The sequence below is a fragment of the Typha latifolia genome, chromosome 1 (assembly GCF_019914945.1).
Source record: "Typha latifolia isolate L0001 chromosome 1, TyphaL0001v2, whole genome shotgun sequence".
Lineage (NCBI taxonomy): Eukaryota > Viridiplantae > Streptophyta > Magnoliopsida > Poales > Typhaceae > Typha > Typha latifolia.
The window spans coordinates 23,394,868-23,406,232 of record NC_133086.1 but is presented as its reverse complement, the minus strand read 5'-3'; the positions used below and the strand labels follow the sequence as shown (position 1 = coordinate 23,406,232).

The 11,365-nt window shown below is 39.1% G+C and overlaps 2 protein-coding genes across 3 annotated transcripts; both read left to right on the top strand.

The window, feature by feature from the left end:
* The first annotated feature begins 389 nt into the window (after positions 1-389).
* LOC140799920 (wall-associated receptor kinase 2-like) lies at positions 390-4,405 on the top strand. The gene is made up of 3 exons (XM_073154509.1): positions 390-1,293; positions 1,392-1,499; positions 3,182-4,405. Exons 1-3 carry the CDS (start codon positions 390-392, stop codon positions 4,318-4,320), a joined length of 2,151 nt encoding a protein of 716 aa, XP_073010610.1. The 3' UTR covers positions 4,321-4,405.
* A 2,414-nt stretch (positions 4,406-6,819) lies between these two features.
* Positions 6,820-10,376, top strand: LOC140783630 (wall-associated receptor kinase 5-like). 2 transcript variants are annotated; one of them, XM_073130575.1, is made up of 4 exons: positions 6,820-6,955; positions 7,462-8,459; positions 8,558-8,710; positions 8,982-10,376. In XM_073130575.1, the coding sequence occupies exons 2-4, from the start codon at positions 7,517-7,519 to the stop codon at positions 10,205-10,207; spliced, it is 2,322 nt and encodes a 773-aa protein (XP_072986676.1). In that variant the 5' UTR covers positions 6,820-6,955; positions 7,462-7,516; the 3' UTR covers positions 10,208-10,376. The 2 variants fall into 2 exon arrangements, with proteins under 2 accessions (XP_072986676.1, XP_072986680.1); XM_073130579.1 differs by having other exon boundaries at positions 6,852-6,955; positions 7,455-8,459.
* Positions 10,377-11,365: the final 989 nt, after the last annotated feature.

Genomic DNA, 11,365 nt, shown 5'->3' with positions numbered 1-11,365 from the left:
AATTTGTTGTGAAAGAATGGGTCTTGTAGGCTTCAAGTCTTTGCAGACTTGAAGTTAATGCCAAATTGCCCATGGGTCATGCTGCTGCCGTTGATCATGTCGATAGCCATTGATTAGAGATGGAGCTCCATATTTCTTCCGGACCTTCATTGTGTAGGAAGGAGAAGTGCCATTAATTGGCTTCAATTAATGTTCTTATACACACTTATAAACGTATGACCTTTTCTCCGTAGATATTTTAACTTTAGCAAAATAAATTGGCTGATTGAGTCGGGTCCTAATTTTAAAAAATAAGAAAAAAGAAGCAGCCATGGCCCACTGAGTGTACTTTCTCGTGGCAATATTAATTGGACATGGAAACAATAATATTGGATATCAGCAATCAAGCCATGGCCTACTTCAAAAACTCGAAGAAGCCCTGCGTCTATCTTGCCATCCTAGGAGCAATATGCTTCCATTTCACAGTAGCAGCAGCAGCAAGTATAGCTTTACATCGTTGCCAGGACAGTTGCGGCAAGATAAGCATCCCTTTCCCTTTTGGCATCGGCCAAGGCTGCTTCCGGGAGGGCTTCAAACTCACCTGCGATAATAGTACTACATCTCGGCCTCCAATGCTACTCTTAGGCGATGGCACCATCGAAGTTATCGATATTTCGATAACCGAGAACACAGTGCGTATCAAGAGCAAGCAGGTAAGCACCACGGACCTCGACTCCGCTGATTCATGGGAAGGGATACCTGAGAGCAGCACCTACAGATTGTCATCCAGACGCAATCTGTTCACAGCCATAGGATGCAACATCGTTGCTGAGTTTGTCTTCCCTAGCTCGCAAGAGTTCATCGGTATCTGCGCTTCCTTCTGTCCGATTCGCAACAGTACTTTACCCAGCAACGGGTCGTGCTCCGGCATTCGCTGCTGTCAGATGTCTGTACCTGCGGGTCTACGTTCGTTCGACGTTCAGCTCAAGTCATTAAATCAAACACCCGGGGGGGCTAATGGCTTCCCAAACAGCGCCTTTGTGGTGGAGACCAAATGGTTTAGCCGGAACGCCGTCATGCTGGAAAATTTGAATATAAGTGGCTCCAAGGACCCTTCAAATAACTCGTTTGTGATACCAGCAGTGCTAGACTGGTGGTTGGGCAATTCTTCATGTCCAGATGCGAAGAACAGGTCGGATTATGCGTGTCGAAGCAAAAATAGCGAGTGCTTCAACTCTGACGACGGTCCTGGCAATCTGTGCACCTGTACTGAGGGATATGAAGGGAACCCTTATCTGGATAATGGATGCCTAGGTACGTAGATTTCTACTGCTGTTCCGGATCTCTGTCGAGTTTACTTAGATTCCTTGTAATGCTAACTCTGGGATTTGTTCCTTTGGTGGGTGATTTAGACATTAATGAGTGCGATGATCCAGGAAGATACGATTGCGGCAGTCCAGGAGAAAAAGAAGATTATCCTTTTGGCACAATCAGAAAAAAGAAAAAATCTTTATTAGCAGGTAACGTTTTCTCAAGCGAATGCATCGCTGCACGCAAATGCAAGAGTTGCTATAAGTATTCAATCATCAGGAAAATTTCCCCTGATACACTTGCGATACACAATTAAGCGTTAATTTCCACAGCATTTGACTTTTAATATTTAACATGCAAGACACATCAATACCTTTCTGGGAGTATATTTTCACATTCTCTAGAAATAAAAAAATAGATTGATATACCTCCCTAAACTATTTAATGATCATCAAAGTTTTCTCCGATGATATTTTATTAGAAATTATTTTAAAATTTTGAGCTAACTTAGTAGAAGGATAAAAATGCCCCTTCTTCATTTTACATCATTCAATCTCTCATTTTAAGCGGCCAATATGATAATTTTCTAATTATTATATTTAAAATAGTATTTTTTTTTAATTCTTTTAAAGTTACTTTTAATAAAAAATTACTTTTTTTATCCATATACTGAGTTTTTTTTTTTTTTTTGAAAGCCTAAGAGCTGTGACCAGCTATATATTAATAGACGGTCGAGACGTTGCCGCGTCGACAGTTAGAAGATTACAAAGCTTAGATGGAACCTGGCTTAGCCGCTCTGCGTAGCAGTAGCCAGAGGCCACCCTTGCCTTCGCTGCTGCCCAGTCCGCCACTGCATTGGCTTCCCTCCCTACGTGGGCAAGCCTAACTTCCCCAAACTCTTTTGCTAGCTCCGCGCACTCCTGCGCCAGATTGCGGACTCGCCATGGACAGTGGTCCGCCTACTGCATGCATCTGATGGCCTTTGAGCAGTCCGTTTCTATCACCAACCTGCTTTCTCTGCTCGCCACCTGCAGGGCCATTCTGATGGCCCAGAGCTCGGTTTGCAACGCTGAGTTGCCTGGGCACGGCTCCCATGCCGCCTGGACTAGCTCCCCTTCAGCATTTCGGAGAATTGTCGCTGCACCTCCTTGGTATGCGCCGGGCTTGAACGAGCCGTCGGTGTTGGCTTTAATCCAGCCCGGGTCCGATGGTTCCTAGCTCTTCCTCCTCATCCTTGTCTTCACAGTCTTCTCTTTTGTCTTGAGCCCATACTCCTCCGCCATCGCGACGGCAGATCGGACCACTGCTAGCTCCGTCATCCTCTTCTCTCCAAACACCACTTCGTTTCTACTTTTCCATAGAGACCACAGCGTGCAGGCAATCTTCCCTTTGATCCGGCGATCATTCTCTTTGGTTGTACACCACTCTCTCGTGATCCAATCTTGGTCTATCAACGTTGTCTCCACCCCTTCACTGGAACGCAGTATCTCCCACACCTCTCGACTGTATCTACACGTAAACATGAGATGGTCGATCGTTTCGCGAAACAACCCGCACATTGCGCAGCGTTCCTCGGCACCCACATGGATATAGTGGAGGTAAGCATTTTTTATAAAAGGGGCCTTAATAATATAATTAAATAATTTAGGAGGTATATGCATCTATTCTATTTTTTCTCTTAAAAAAACATTATGTTTCATAGTTATGAAACCTAGTTATAGTATTACTATTTATTAGATTACATTAATTAGATTAGTAATAGAATATTCTATTAGGTTAGGTTTAGGTTTATTGAGGATGTAAAGATATAATTAACCATTGATGATACTAAATTCCATAGATAAAATGAATTTGGTTCTCCATATAAACGTTAATTTGTCTGTACGACCAGCTTTAATACTCGGCCTCTGGAGTGGTTACGTCTTCCTACTTCTTCTTGGTGGCGCTTTATTGATCAACGGTAAGTTGAAGAAACGAAGAGCGAAAAAGTTGAAAGAAAAGTACTTTAAGCAAAACAGAGGGCTGTTCTTGCAACAAGTGATTTCTTCAAACAGAGATACTGCTGAAAGGATAAAGATCTTCAATTTAGAAGAGCTTGAGAAGGCGACAAGCAATTTCGACAATACTAGAATCGTCGGTCGCGGTGGCCATGGCACAGTTTACAAAGGCATTCTGTCAGACCTACGAGTCGTAGCTGTTAAGAAGTCAAAGATTTTAGTTCAGCGGGAAATTGACGAATTCATAAATGAGGTCGTCATCCTCTCTCAAATCAACCATCGAAACGTGGTAAAGCTCTTCGGGTGTTGCCTTGAGACCGAAGTTCCATTGTTGGTTTACGAGTTCATTTCGAACGGAACCTTTTCTGATCATCTTCATGCCAACAACGGCCGGTCGTTGCTCTGGAAAGATCGATTGAGAATAGCAGTAGAGACGTCAAGAGCTCTAGCCTATCTACACTCAGCTGCCTCGATATCCGTATTCCATAGAGATGTCAAGTCCGCAAATATACTACTCGATGATGCATTCACAACCAAGGTATCAGACTTTGGAGCTTCAAGGGCTGTACAACTAGATCAAACATCCATCACCACAGTCGTTCAAGGAACGTTCGGATACTTGGATCCTGAGTACTACCACACTGGTCAGCTAACTGACAAAAGTGATGTTTATAGCTTCGGCATAATTCTCCTGGCGTTGCTAACAGGGAAGAGACCAGCTTCGACACATAACTTGCCAGAAGCCGGAAGCCTTGCTGCAAATTTCTTGAGTTTGATGAGAGAGGATCGCGTCTTAGAGATTCTCGATGAACATATATTGGAGGAGGGGAGGATGGTCGAAGAAATCAAAGCTTTGCGTGGTCGCAAGAAACAACTCCTACATCCTTGGATCGTAAAGAGGATGGAAGAGTCTCAGAGCCAGCGGTTGATAGTACCAAGCCATCCATTAACGGAAGGTACCAGTCTTGATACGACTAGCCAATATTACAGCTTGGAGGAGGAATACTTGCTGTCATCGGATTTTACTCCATAGTTACATTGTGGTTTTAGTATGACAGCGGTTTGGAAGTCCAGAACTTATGATGTTCAACTATTAGTTACAATTTGTCTTAGAAAGACCAGTATTTGTCATGATGCGACTATCACTAGATTTTGTTGGCATATATATATCTTAAATTGATGCTAATCTGCAACAAAAGTTATTTCTTCTTGTCCATTTGTAACAAATTACTAGTGTGCATTTACAAGGATCAATGATCTGGATTCTTCTATTAATTTGATACTAGTTCTCTGATTTATTTCAGCACGTAGTTAACCAGTTTGGAAACCAAATATCAGGGATCCCATAGAAATGGATTCAAACTAACTAGTACTTTTCAATTAATATAAAAGATATATTATATTATTTCAGATGTTAGTATTAAGTCGCTTATCATTTAAGATATCAGATATCAAAAATAAATATGGTTTTGTTAATTAGCATAATCTCATAGTAGAAATCCTAAGTTTCAAATCATTTCTGCGAAGTTATTCAAAATTCGCAGTCCTTCTTACGATGGATACTAATATTTCAGCTAATAAAGAAGCTTCCTCTTCCTTCACTCTGCTTAGAGGCAAAAGTGGAGAGCTGTGATCATGTTCCAAAGATTATCGTTTCAGATAGATTTTTGTTAATATGATGGTGAAATAGTTAGCTTGGAGTCATGCTTTCGGAGTTCCTTTTGAAACGGTTCAGAATGACAAGAGAACCACATTTGAAATGACATTATAGGAATAGATCCTTATCAAATGGTTTTCTTCTCAGATTTCTGAAATTCTAATAAAAAAGAAGAGAAATTGATAACTGGAGTATTACCTGTTGCATAGAATTCGATCTTTTTGACAGTTTTAACATAGAAGTGTGCAACAGAGCAACAGAAAATTCTTTTGAGGGAATTTAGCTATAGCCTGCAAATCCTTACGAGGGAAAGGAGATAGAGAAAGATTCTTATAATTAAGAGTCAATTGTCACACACAGATGATATATTTTAGTGGAAACCTAAGTGTTAAAGATATTTAAAATTTTAAGCTACGTCGAACAAAGATAAACTCTAAGAAACCCTACAAAAATTAAGTGAAACACAAACTTATATTCTCGGTTGGACTGCTGCTACAATAAAGATAAAAAGGTTTAGTGACAGTAGCTATTGTGAACTTCTAGACAGCTAAAACATCTATTTATGTCCTTCACTCACTAGAGAAGGAGCTGTGGCCTTCACTTACTCGAAAGAATAATTGAGCCGAGCTGAGCTAGTATTTGCCAACTCGAGCTCCACTCTATTAGGCTCGATACTATATATATATATAATAATTTAAGTTGAATACATTAAAATATATTCACAATGAATAATATGATAATTTTATATTTTAAAATTTATAATTTTAAAATACTTTTGTTTTTAGAACTTATTTTATTATGTATATCAAGCTTAGCCTATTATATCATCCAACTATTGAGCCGAACTCTAAGCTACAAAAGTTCAGCTCTCGAGCTGTGCCAAGCCAAGCATGGCTCCCTCAAGCTGCTAATTTACACTCCTTACTTGACTCTAGGTTTTTATTGATAATTTATAATATGCCGACAACTAAGATTATCTCCTATTAAATAAAGTAAAGATATCATTAATTAAAGCACGTGTAAAAACAAACTTTTATAGTGCATCTTTTGAAAAGCAAATCTCTAATGATTCCACATATATTAATATTCGCTACCGCAACCCTACTTTTATGGAGCATATATATATATATATACTATAAAAGGGCTCACGCCTCTTTCATTTAAACAAATAAACTAATACGAAATAATTGCGAGGCATCTTTAAAAAGCAAATTTTCATTGATTTCTTCGCTCACAAATTTTCAAAGCAATCTTTTTGACGAGCCAAAGATTCTTTGATGGTTGCTTTTTTTCTTTTTGTTCTCCTCTTTTTCTTTCTTTTTATTCTTGTCCTTTAATTATATTCTCTTGGTCGCAATCCATCTCCCACCTGATAAGTGCGTTCGACATAATCTCCTCTTTTCATAGATAAAATATAAATAATAACTTATAAATATTACAAAATATAGGATGTAGTAATTACATTAAAAAATATAAGATAGGATGTTAAATACCAATTTTACCTAAAACATAAACATTGACATGTATTATTCTTTTCCAATTTCCTAGCCTGTAATTTAAAGTGAAACGGATGAGGACAATTTGTTTTTAAATTATTTTCTGAAATTTAGAGGATAAGGATAAAAATGGAACTCTTTGAGTTTTCTTATTTAATTCTACATTCAGGATCTCAATAGAATTATTTAAAATAATAATAATAATAAATTTCTTTTTTTTACTTCTTTAAAGTACAAAAATTGTCAATAATCATCGTACCGAAATTAAAGATGCGTTAATAGAGTAACGCGTAGACTTAGTTGACCTGATCTAGCGAGAGATGACAGAAGGTGCTCTTGTTTTCTTTCTCTTGGAAATAAGTTATTATATATGGGATGAGCTACGAGCACTCAAATGCTTCTTGAGGGAGATAAATGGATTGCAAAGCAAGAGAAGTGATGACGGTGAAGAATTGGTTATTATGAAGCAGAGGATCTTGTTGAGGAAGGACTACGAACGTTCTCCAGGGATACGGGTACTCTCCTCTTACTGGACATTCAACTTAAGCACAAATTAAATATATGGATTATAATATCTGAACAATCACCAGTGAAAGAGTTGTGTATTATGTATTTAGGTGTGGACGAAGGCTCGGCCTTTAGAACAAGTCTAAAAAATGTTCAAACTTTTTTTAATCCTGACAAGGAGAAATAATTAAATCCTAGCATGCCTCGTCATGACGTGGGTTTCTGATATCTGTAGTTGTTCCGATACTCTTGATATATATATATATATAGGTATCCTTTTTCGGGACAACTGGTGTTGATGATCTCTGAATTATATTATCTGGTGCTAAAAGTTTCTTAACATGCCCAATAGGATTCCTGTCCGTGAGATTTCTTCCTTCATGTGGTTCATCAATTGTAACGGCGAGCATTATCATACAAATTTCTTTAGCTTTAAGAATCCAAAATACTGTTGTTGGTTATACAGACAAACTTTCCTTGACTAAAATACCAGCAATGCCTGTCAAGTTTGCAGTATAGCCGAATGAGTTCGGACGAAGACTTCAAATCGCCTGAAGCCAAAAAACGAGATGGTTTGCAAAATTGTTTTTAAAATTGCAGAGGAATCATCTTTCTTGCCAGGAGTAAAGATGTCAATTCTGGGAGCACTATGTTTCCATTTCGCAGTAACAGCAGCAGCAGCAGCAGCAGCAGCAAGTATGTCTTTAAGTAGTTGCCAGACGACTTGCGGCAATATAAACTTTTCTTACCCTTTTGGCATCGACCAAGGCTGCTTCTTGGAGGGCTTCAACCTCACCTGCGACAAAATATCTCAGCCTCCCAAGCTATTCTTAGGCGACGGCACAATCGAAGTGATCGATATATCGATGTCCTTGAACACTGTGCGTATCAAAAGCAAGATGATAAGCACCACAGTCATCGGTCGAGACTTCAGTGACTCATGGAAAGGACTACCCGAGAAAGGTCCCTTTGTCCTGTCATCCAAACACAACCAGTTCGCAGTTATAGGATGCGACATCTATGCTCAGTTCCTCTTTCGTAGCTTCGGAGACACCATCGGTCTCTGTGCTGCAATGTGTCCGCCTTCCAGAATTAAGTTAGACAACAATTTCTTATGCTCCGGCATTTACTGCGACCGGACTTCTATACCAGTAGATTTTCGCTCGTGCGATGTCTATCTCGGGTCATTAAATCAAACACCACCTTGGGCTAAAAGCTTGCCAAACAGCGCCGGTGTAGTGGAGACGGAATGGCTCGATCGATACACTGTCAGGCTGGTGAACTTGCATATCAATGCCTCCAACAAAGCCCCCCCAACTAACTCGGTGGTGATACCGGCACTACTAAATTGGTGGTTCCCTAATTCTTCATGTGCAGACGCTAAAAACAGGCCTGACTATGCGTGCCGAAGCAGAAACAGTTACTGCTTCAACTCCCAAGACAATTCCAGTTATCTATGCACCTGCTCTCAAGGATACCAAGGAAACCCTTATCTGGTTGATGGATGCCAGGGTAAGTAGTTCTGTACTACTGTTCTTGATCTCTGTCGAGTTTACTTAGATTCCTTGTAATGCTAACTCTGGGATTTGTTCCTTTTGATGGATGATTAGACATTGATGAGTGCCAACATCCAAGAAAATATCCTTGCTACGGGGTATGTACCAATCTACCAGGAAACTACGATTGCACCTGTCCAAGAGGAACATATGGTAATGCCACCATCAGGGGAAGATGTTTCAGGAGATCAAAAACTTATCTTTCAGGTAACGTCCCCTCAAGAGAATGCATCACTGAAAATGAAATAGTTGCTATAATTATTCAATCATCAGAAAAACTATTGCTGCTCTGGGAGTTCACCGATTCCTGATAGACTTAGAAAACACAATTAAGCATTTCCACCACATATGAATTTGTATACTTTTCATGCAAGACACATCAATCCCTTTTGGGGAGTATAATTTAGTTGACGAGACTAGATTCAGCAACAACCAAATTTGGCTCCCCACATAAACGTTAAATTGCCTATATGACCAGGTATAATCTTTGGCCTTTCGAGTGGTCTTGGCTTCCTGCTTCTTGTTGCTGGCTTTTTATTGATGAACCGTAAGTTGAAGAACCGAAGAGCAAAAGAGTTGAAAGAAAAGTTCTTTAAGCAAAACAGAGGATTGTTCTTACAACAAGTAATTTCTTCAAACAGAGATACTGCTGAAAGGATAAAGATCTTCAATTTAGAAGAGCTTGAGAAGGCGACAAACAATTTCGACAATACTAGAATCGTCGGTCGCGGTGGCCATGGCACAGTTTACAAAGGCATCTTGTCAGACCTACGAGTCGTAGCCGTTAAGAAGTCAAAGATTTTAGTTCAACGGGAAATTGACGAATTCATAAATGAGGTCGTCATCCTCTCTCAAATCAACCATCGAAACGTGGTAAAGCTCTTCGGGTGTTGCCTTGAGACCGAAGTCCCCTTGTTGGTTTACGAGTTCATCTCGAATGGGACCCTGTCTGATCATCTTCATGCCGACGACGGCCGCTCGTTGCTTTGGAAAGATCGATTGAGAATAGCAGTAGAGACATCAGCAGCTCTAGCCTATCTACACTCAGCTGCCAGTATATCCGTATTCCACAGAGATGTCAAGTCCGCAAACATACTACTTGACGATGCATTGACAGCCAAGGTATCAGATTTTGGAGCTTCAAGGTCTGTACCATTAGATCAAACATCCATCACTACAGTCGTTCAAGGAACGTTCGGATACTTGGATCCTGAGTACTACCACACTGGTCAGCTAACTGACAAAAGTGATGTTTATAGCTTTGGCATAATTCTCGTGGAGTTGCTAACAGGGAAGAGACCTGCTTCGACTCAGTACTTGCCAGAAGCCGGAAGCCTTGCTGCAAATTTCTTGTATTTTATGAGAGAGAATCGCATCTTAGAGGTTCTGGATGAACATATATTGGAGAAGGGGAAGATGGTAGAAGAAATCAAGGCTGTGTGTTGTCTTGCAGAGATGTGTATAAGATTGAAAGGGAAAGAGAGGCCTACCATGAAAGAGGTGGAGGTGCAACTTGAAGCTTTGCGAGGTCGCAAGAAACAACTTCTTCATCCTTGGATCGTAAAGAGGCTGGAAGAGTCTCAGAGCCAGCGGTCGATAGTTTCAAGCTATCCATCAATGGAAGACACCGGGAGTCTTGATACGACTAGCCAGTATTGCAACTTAGAATTGGAACAATTGTCGACATCGGATTTTACTCCATAATTACATTGGGTAGACAGGTTTGCGATTTAGCACGAGTTGCTAATATCACTTGATTTTGTTGGCATATCTTATATTGATGCTAATCTTCTATTAAGTGACCACTTATTGCCTATTTGTAATAAACTACTCTTCATTTACAAGGATCAATGATCTGGATTCTTCTATATAATTTGTCATCCGAGGCCATATTCATAACATTAGTTTTGTCATTTATTTCAGGACATAGTTAACCAGTTTGGAAACCAAATATCATGGATCCCATAGAAATGGATTCAAACCAAATAGCACGATGCTCTACTATCATGCGGTTTGGAAGTCCAGAACTATTATGTCCATATGATCTTAAGTTCCGCAGTAGTTTTACAATTTATTTCGTAACAAACTAAGGATCAATTATCTGGAGTTCTTCTCAACTTGTCATCTAGATCATATTATTGACATTGGTTTTATTATTTATTTCAGCACAGCCGGTTTGGAAACTTAATATCAAGGATTCTTTAGAAATGGAATCAAATTTCTGAAATCTACCATCTACCATCCAAAACTACGATGATGGAATTATGTTAGATGATGAGACATAATTTAAAAACAAAATTAATTAAATTAAATATAAAATTATAATTGAGTTTATGCGCAGTATAAATTTAGTTTGGATTAATAAGTAGGAAAAAAAATCTGATGTTTACTTGCTAATTTAAAATAGTGCATCTAAATTTAGAACAATGGAAAAGATAATTACGAGGTGAACGAGTGGTAAGATATAGAAGTATTTTGTTAAATCTAACAAAATATTCTTCTACCGATACTTTCTGTTAGTCAGGGACTCGTGATTGACAAGATGTTTTCTGAAGATATGCACGAATAATGTAAATATTAGAAAGATAGATTGTGAATAATAAGTTTATAAAAATATATGGTGCAAATAAATTTTTTTTTTTAAAAAAAAGCCAATTTTTGCTCGTGGTTGATTTTCTAGGGGCAAATTTTTAAAGAGAAACACCAATTTTGCACCGATAATTAGTTGTTACATTACAAAATTCTGGTCAGCAACCAATATTTTTTGGTTTACAAGTGGGGGTGTCAAAATAAACGAACAGCTCAAATTTGGCTCGACTGAAGCTCGAGCTCGGCTCAGCTTGTCTTAAGCCGTCATTTCGA

Excerpts from the sequence above, each read along its gene's own strand:
- LOC140799920 (XM_073154509.1), top strand. The coding sequence starts at position 390 with ATGGCCTACTTCAAAAACTCGAAGAAGCCCTGCGTCTATCTTGCCATC. Across the intron at positions 1,294-1,391 it reads TCTGGATAATGGATGCCTAG|ACATTAATGAGTGCGATGAT; the intron begins GTACGTAGATTT and ends TGGGTGATTTAG. Across the intron at positions 1,500-3,181 it reads GAAAAAATCTTTATTAGCAG|CTTTAATACTCGGCCTCTGG; the intron begins GTAACGTTTTCT and ends CTGTACGACCAG.
- LOC140783630 (XM_073130575.1), top strand. The coding sequence starts at position 7,517 with ATGGTTTGCAAAATTGTTTTTAAAATTGCAGAGGAATCATCTTTCTTG. Across the intron at positions 8,460-8,557 it reads TCTGGTTGATGGATGCCAGG|ACATTGATGAGTGCCAACAT; the intron begins GTAAGTAGTTCT and ends ATGGATGATTAG. Across the intron at positions 8,711-8,981 it reads ATCAAAAACTTATCTTTCAG|GTATAATCTTTGGCCTTTCG; the intron begins GTAACGTCCCCT and ends CTATATGACCAG.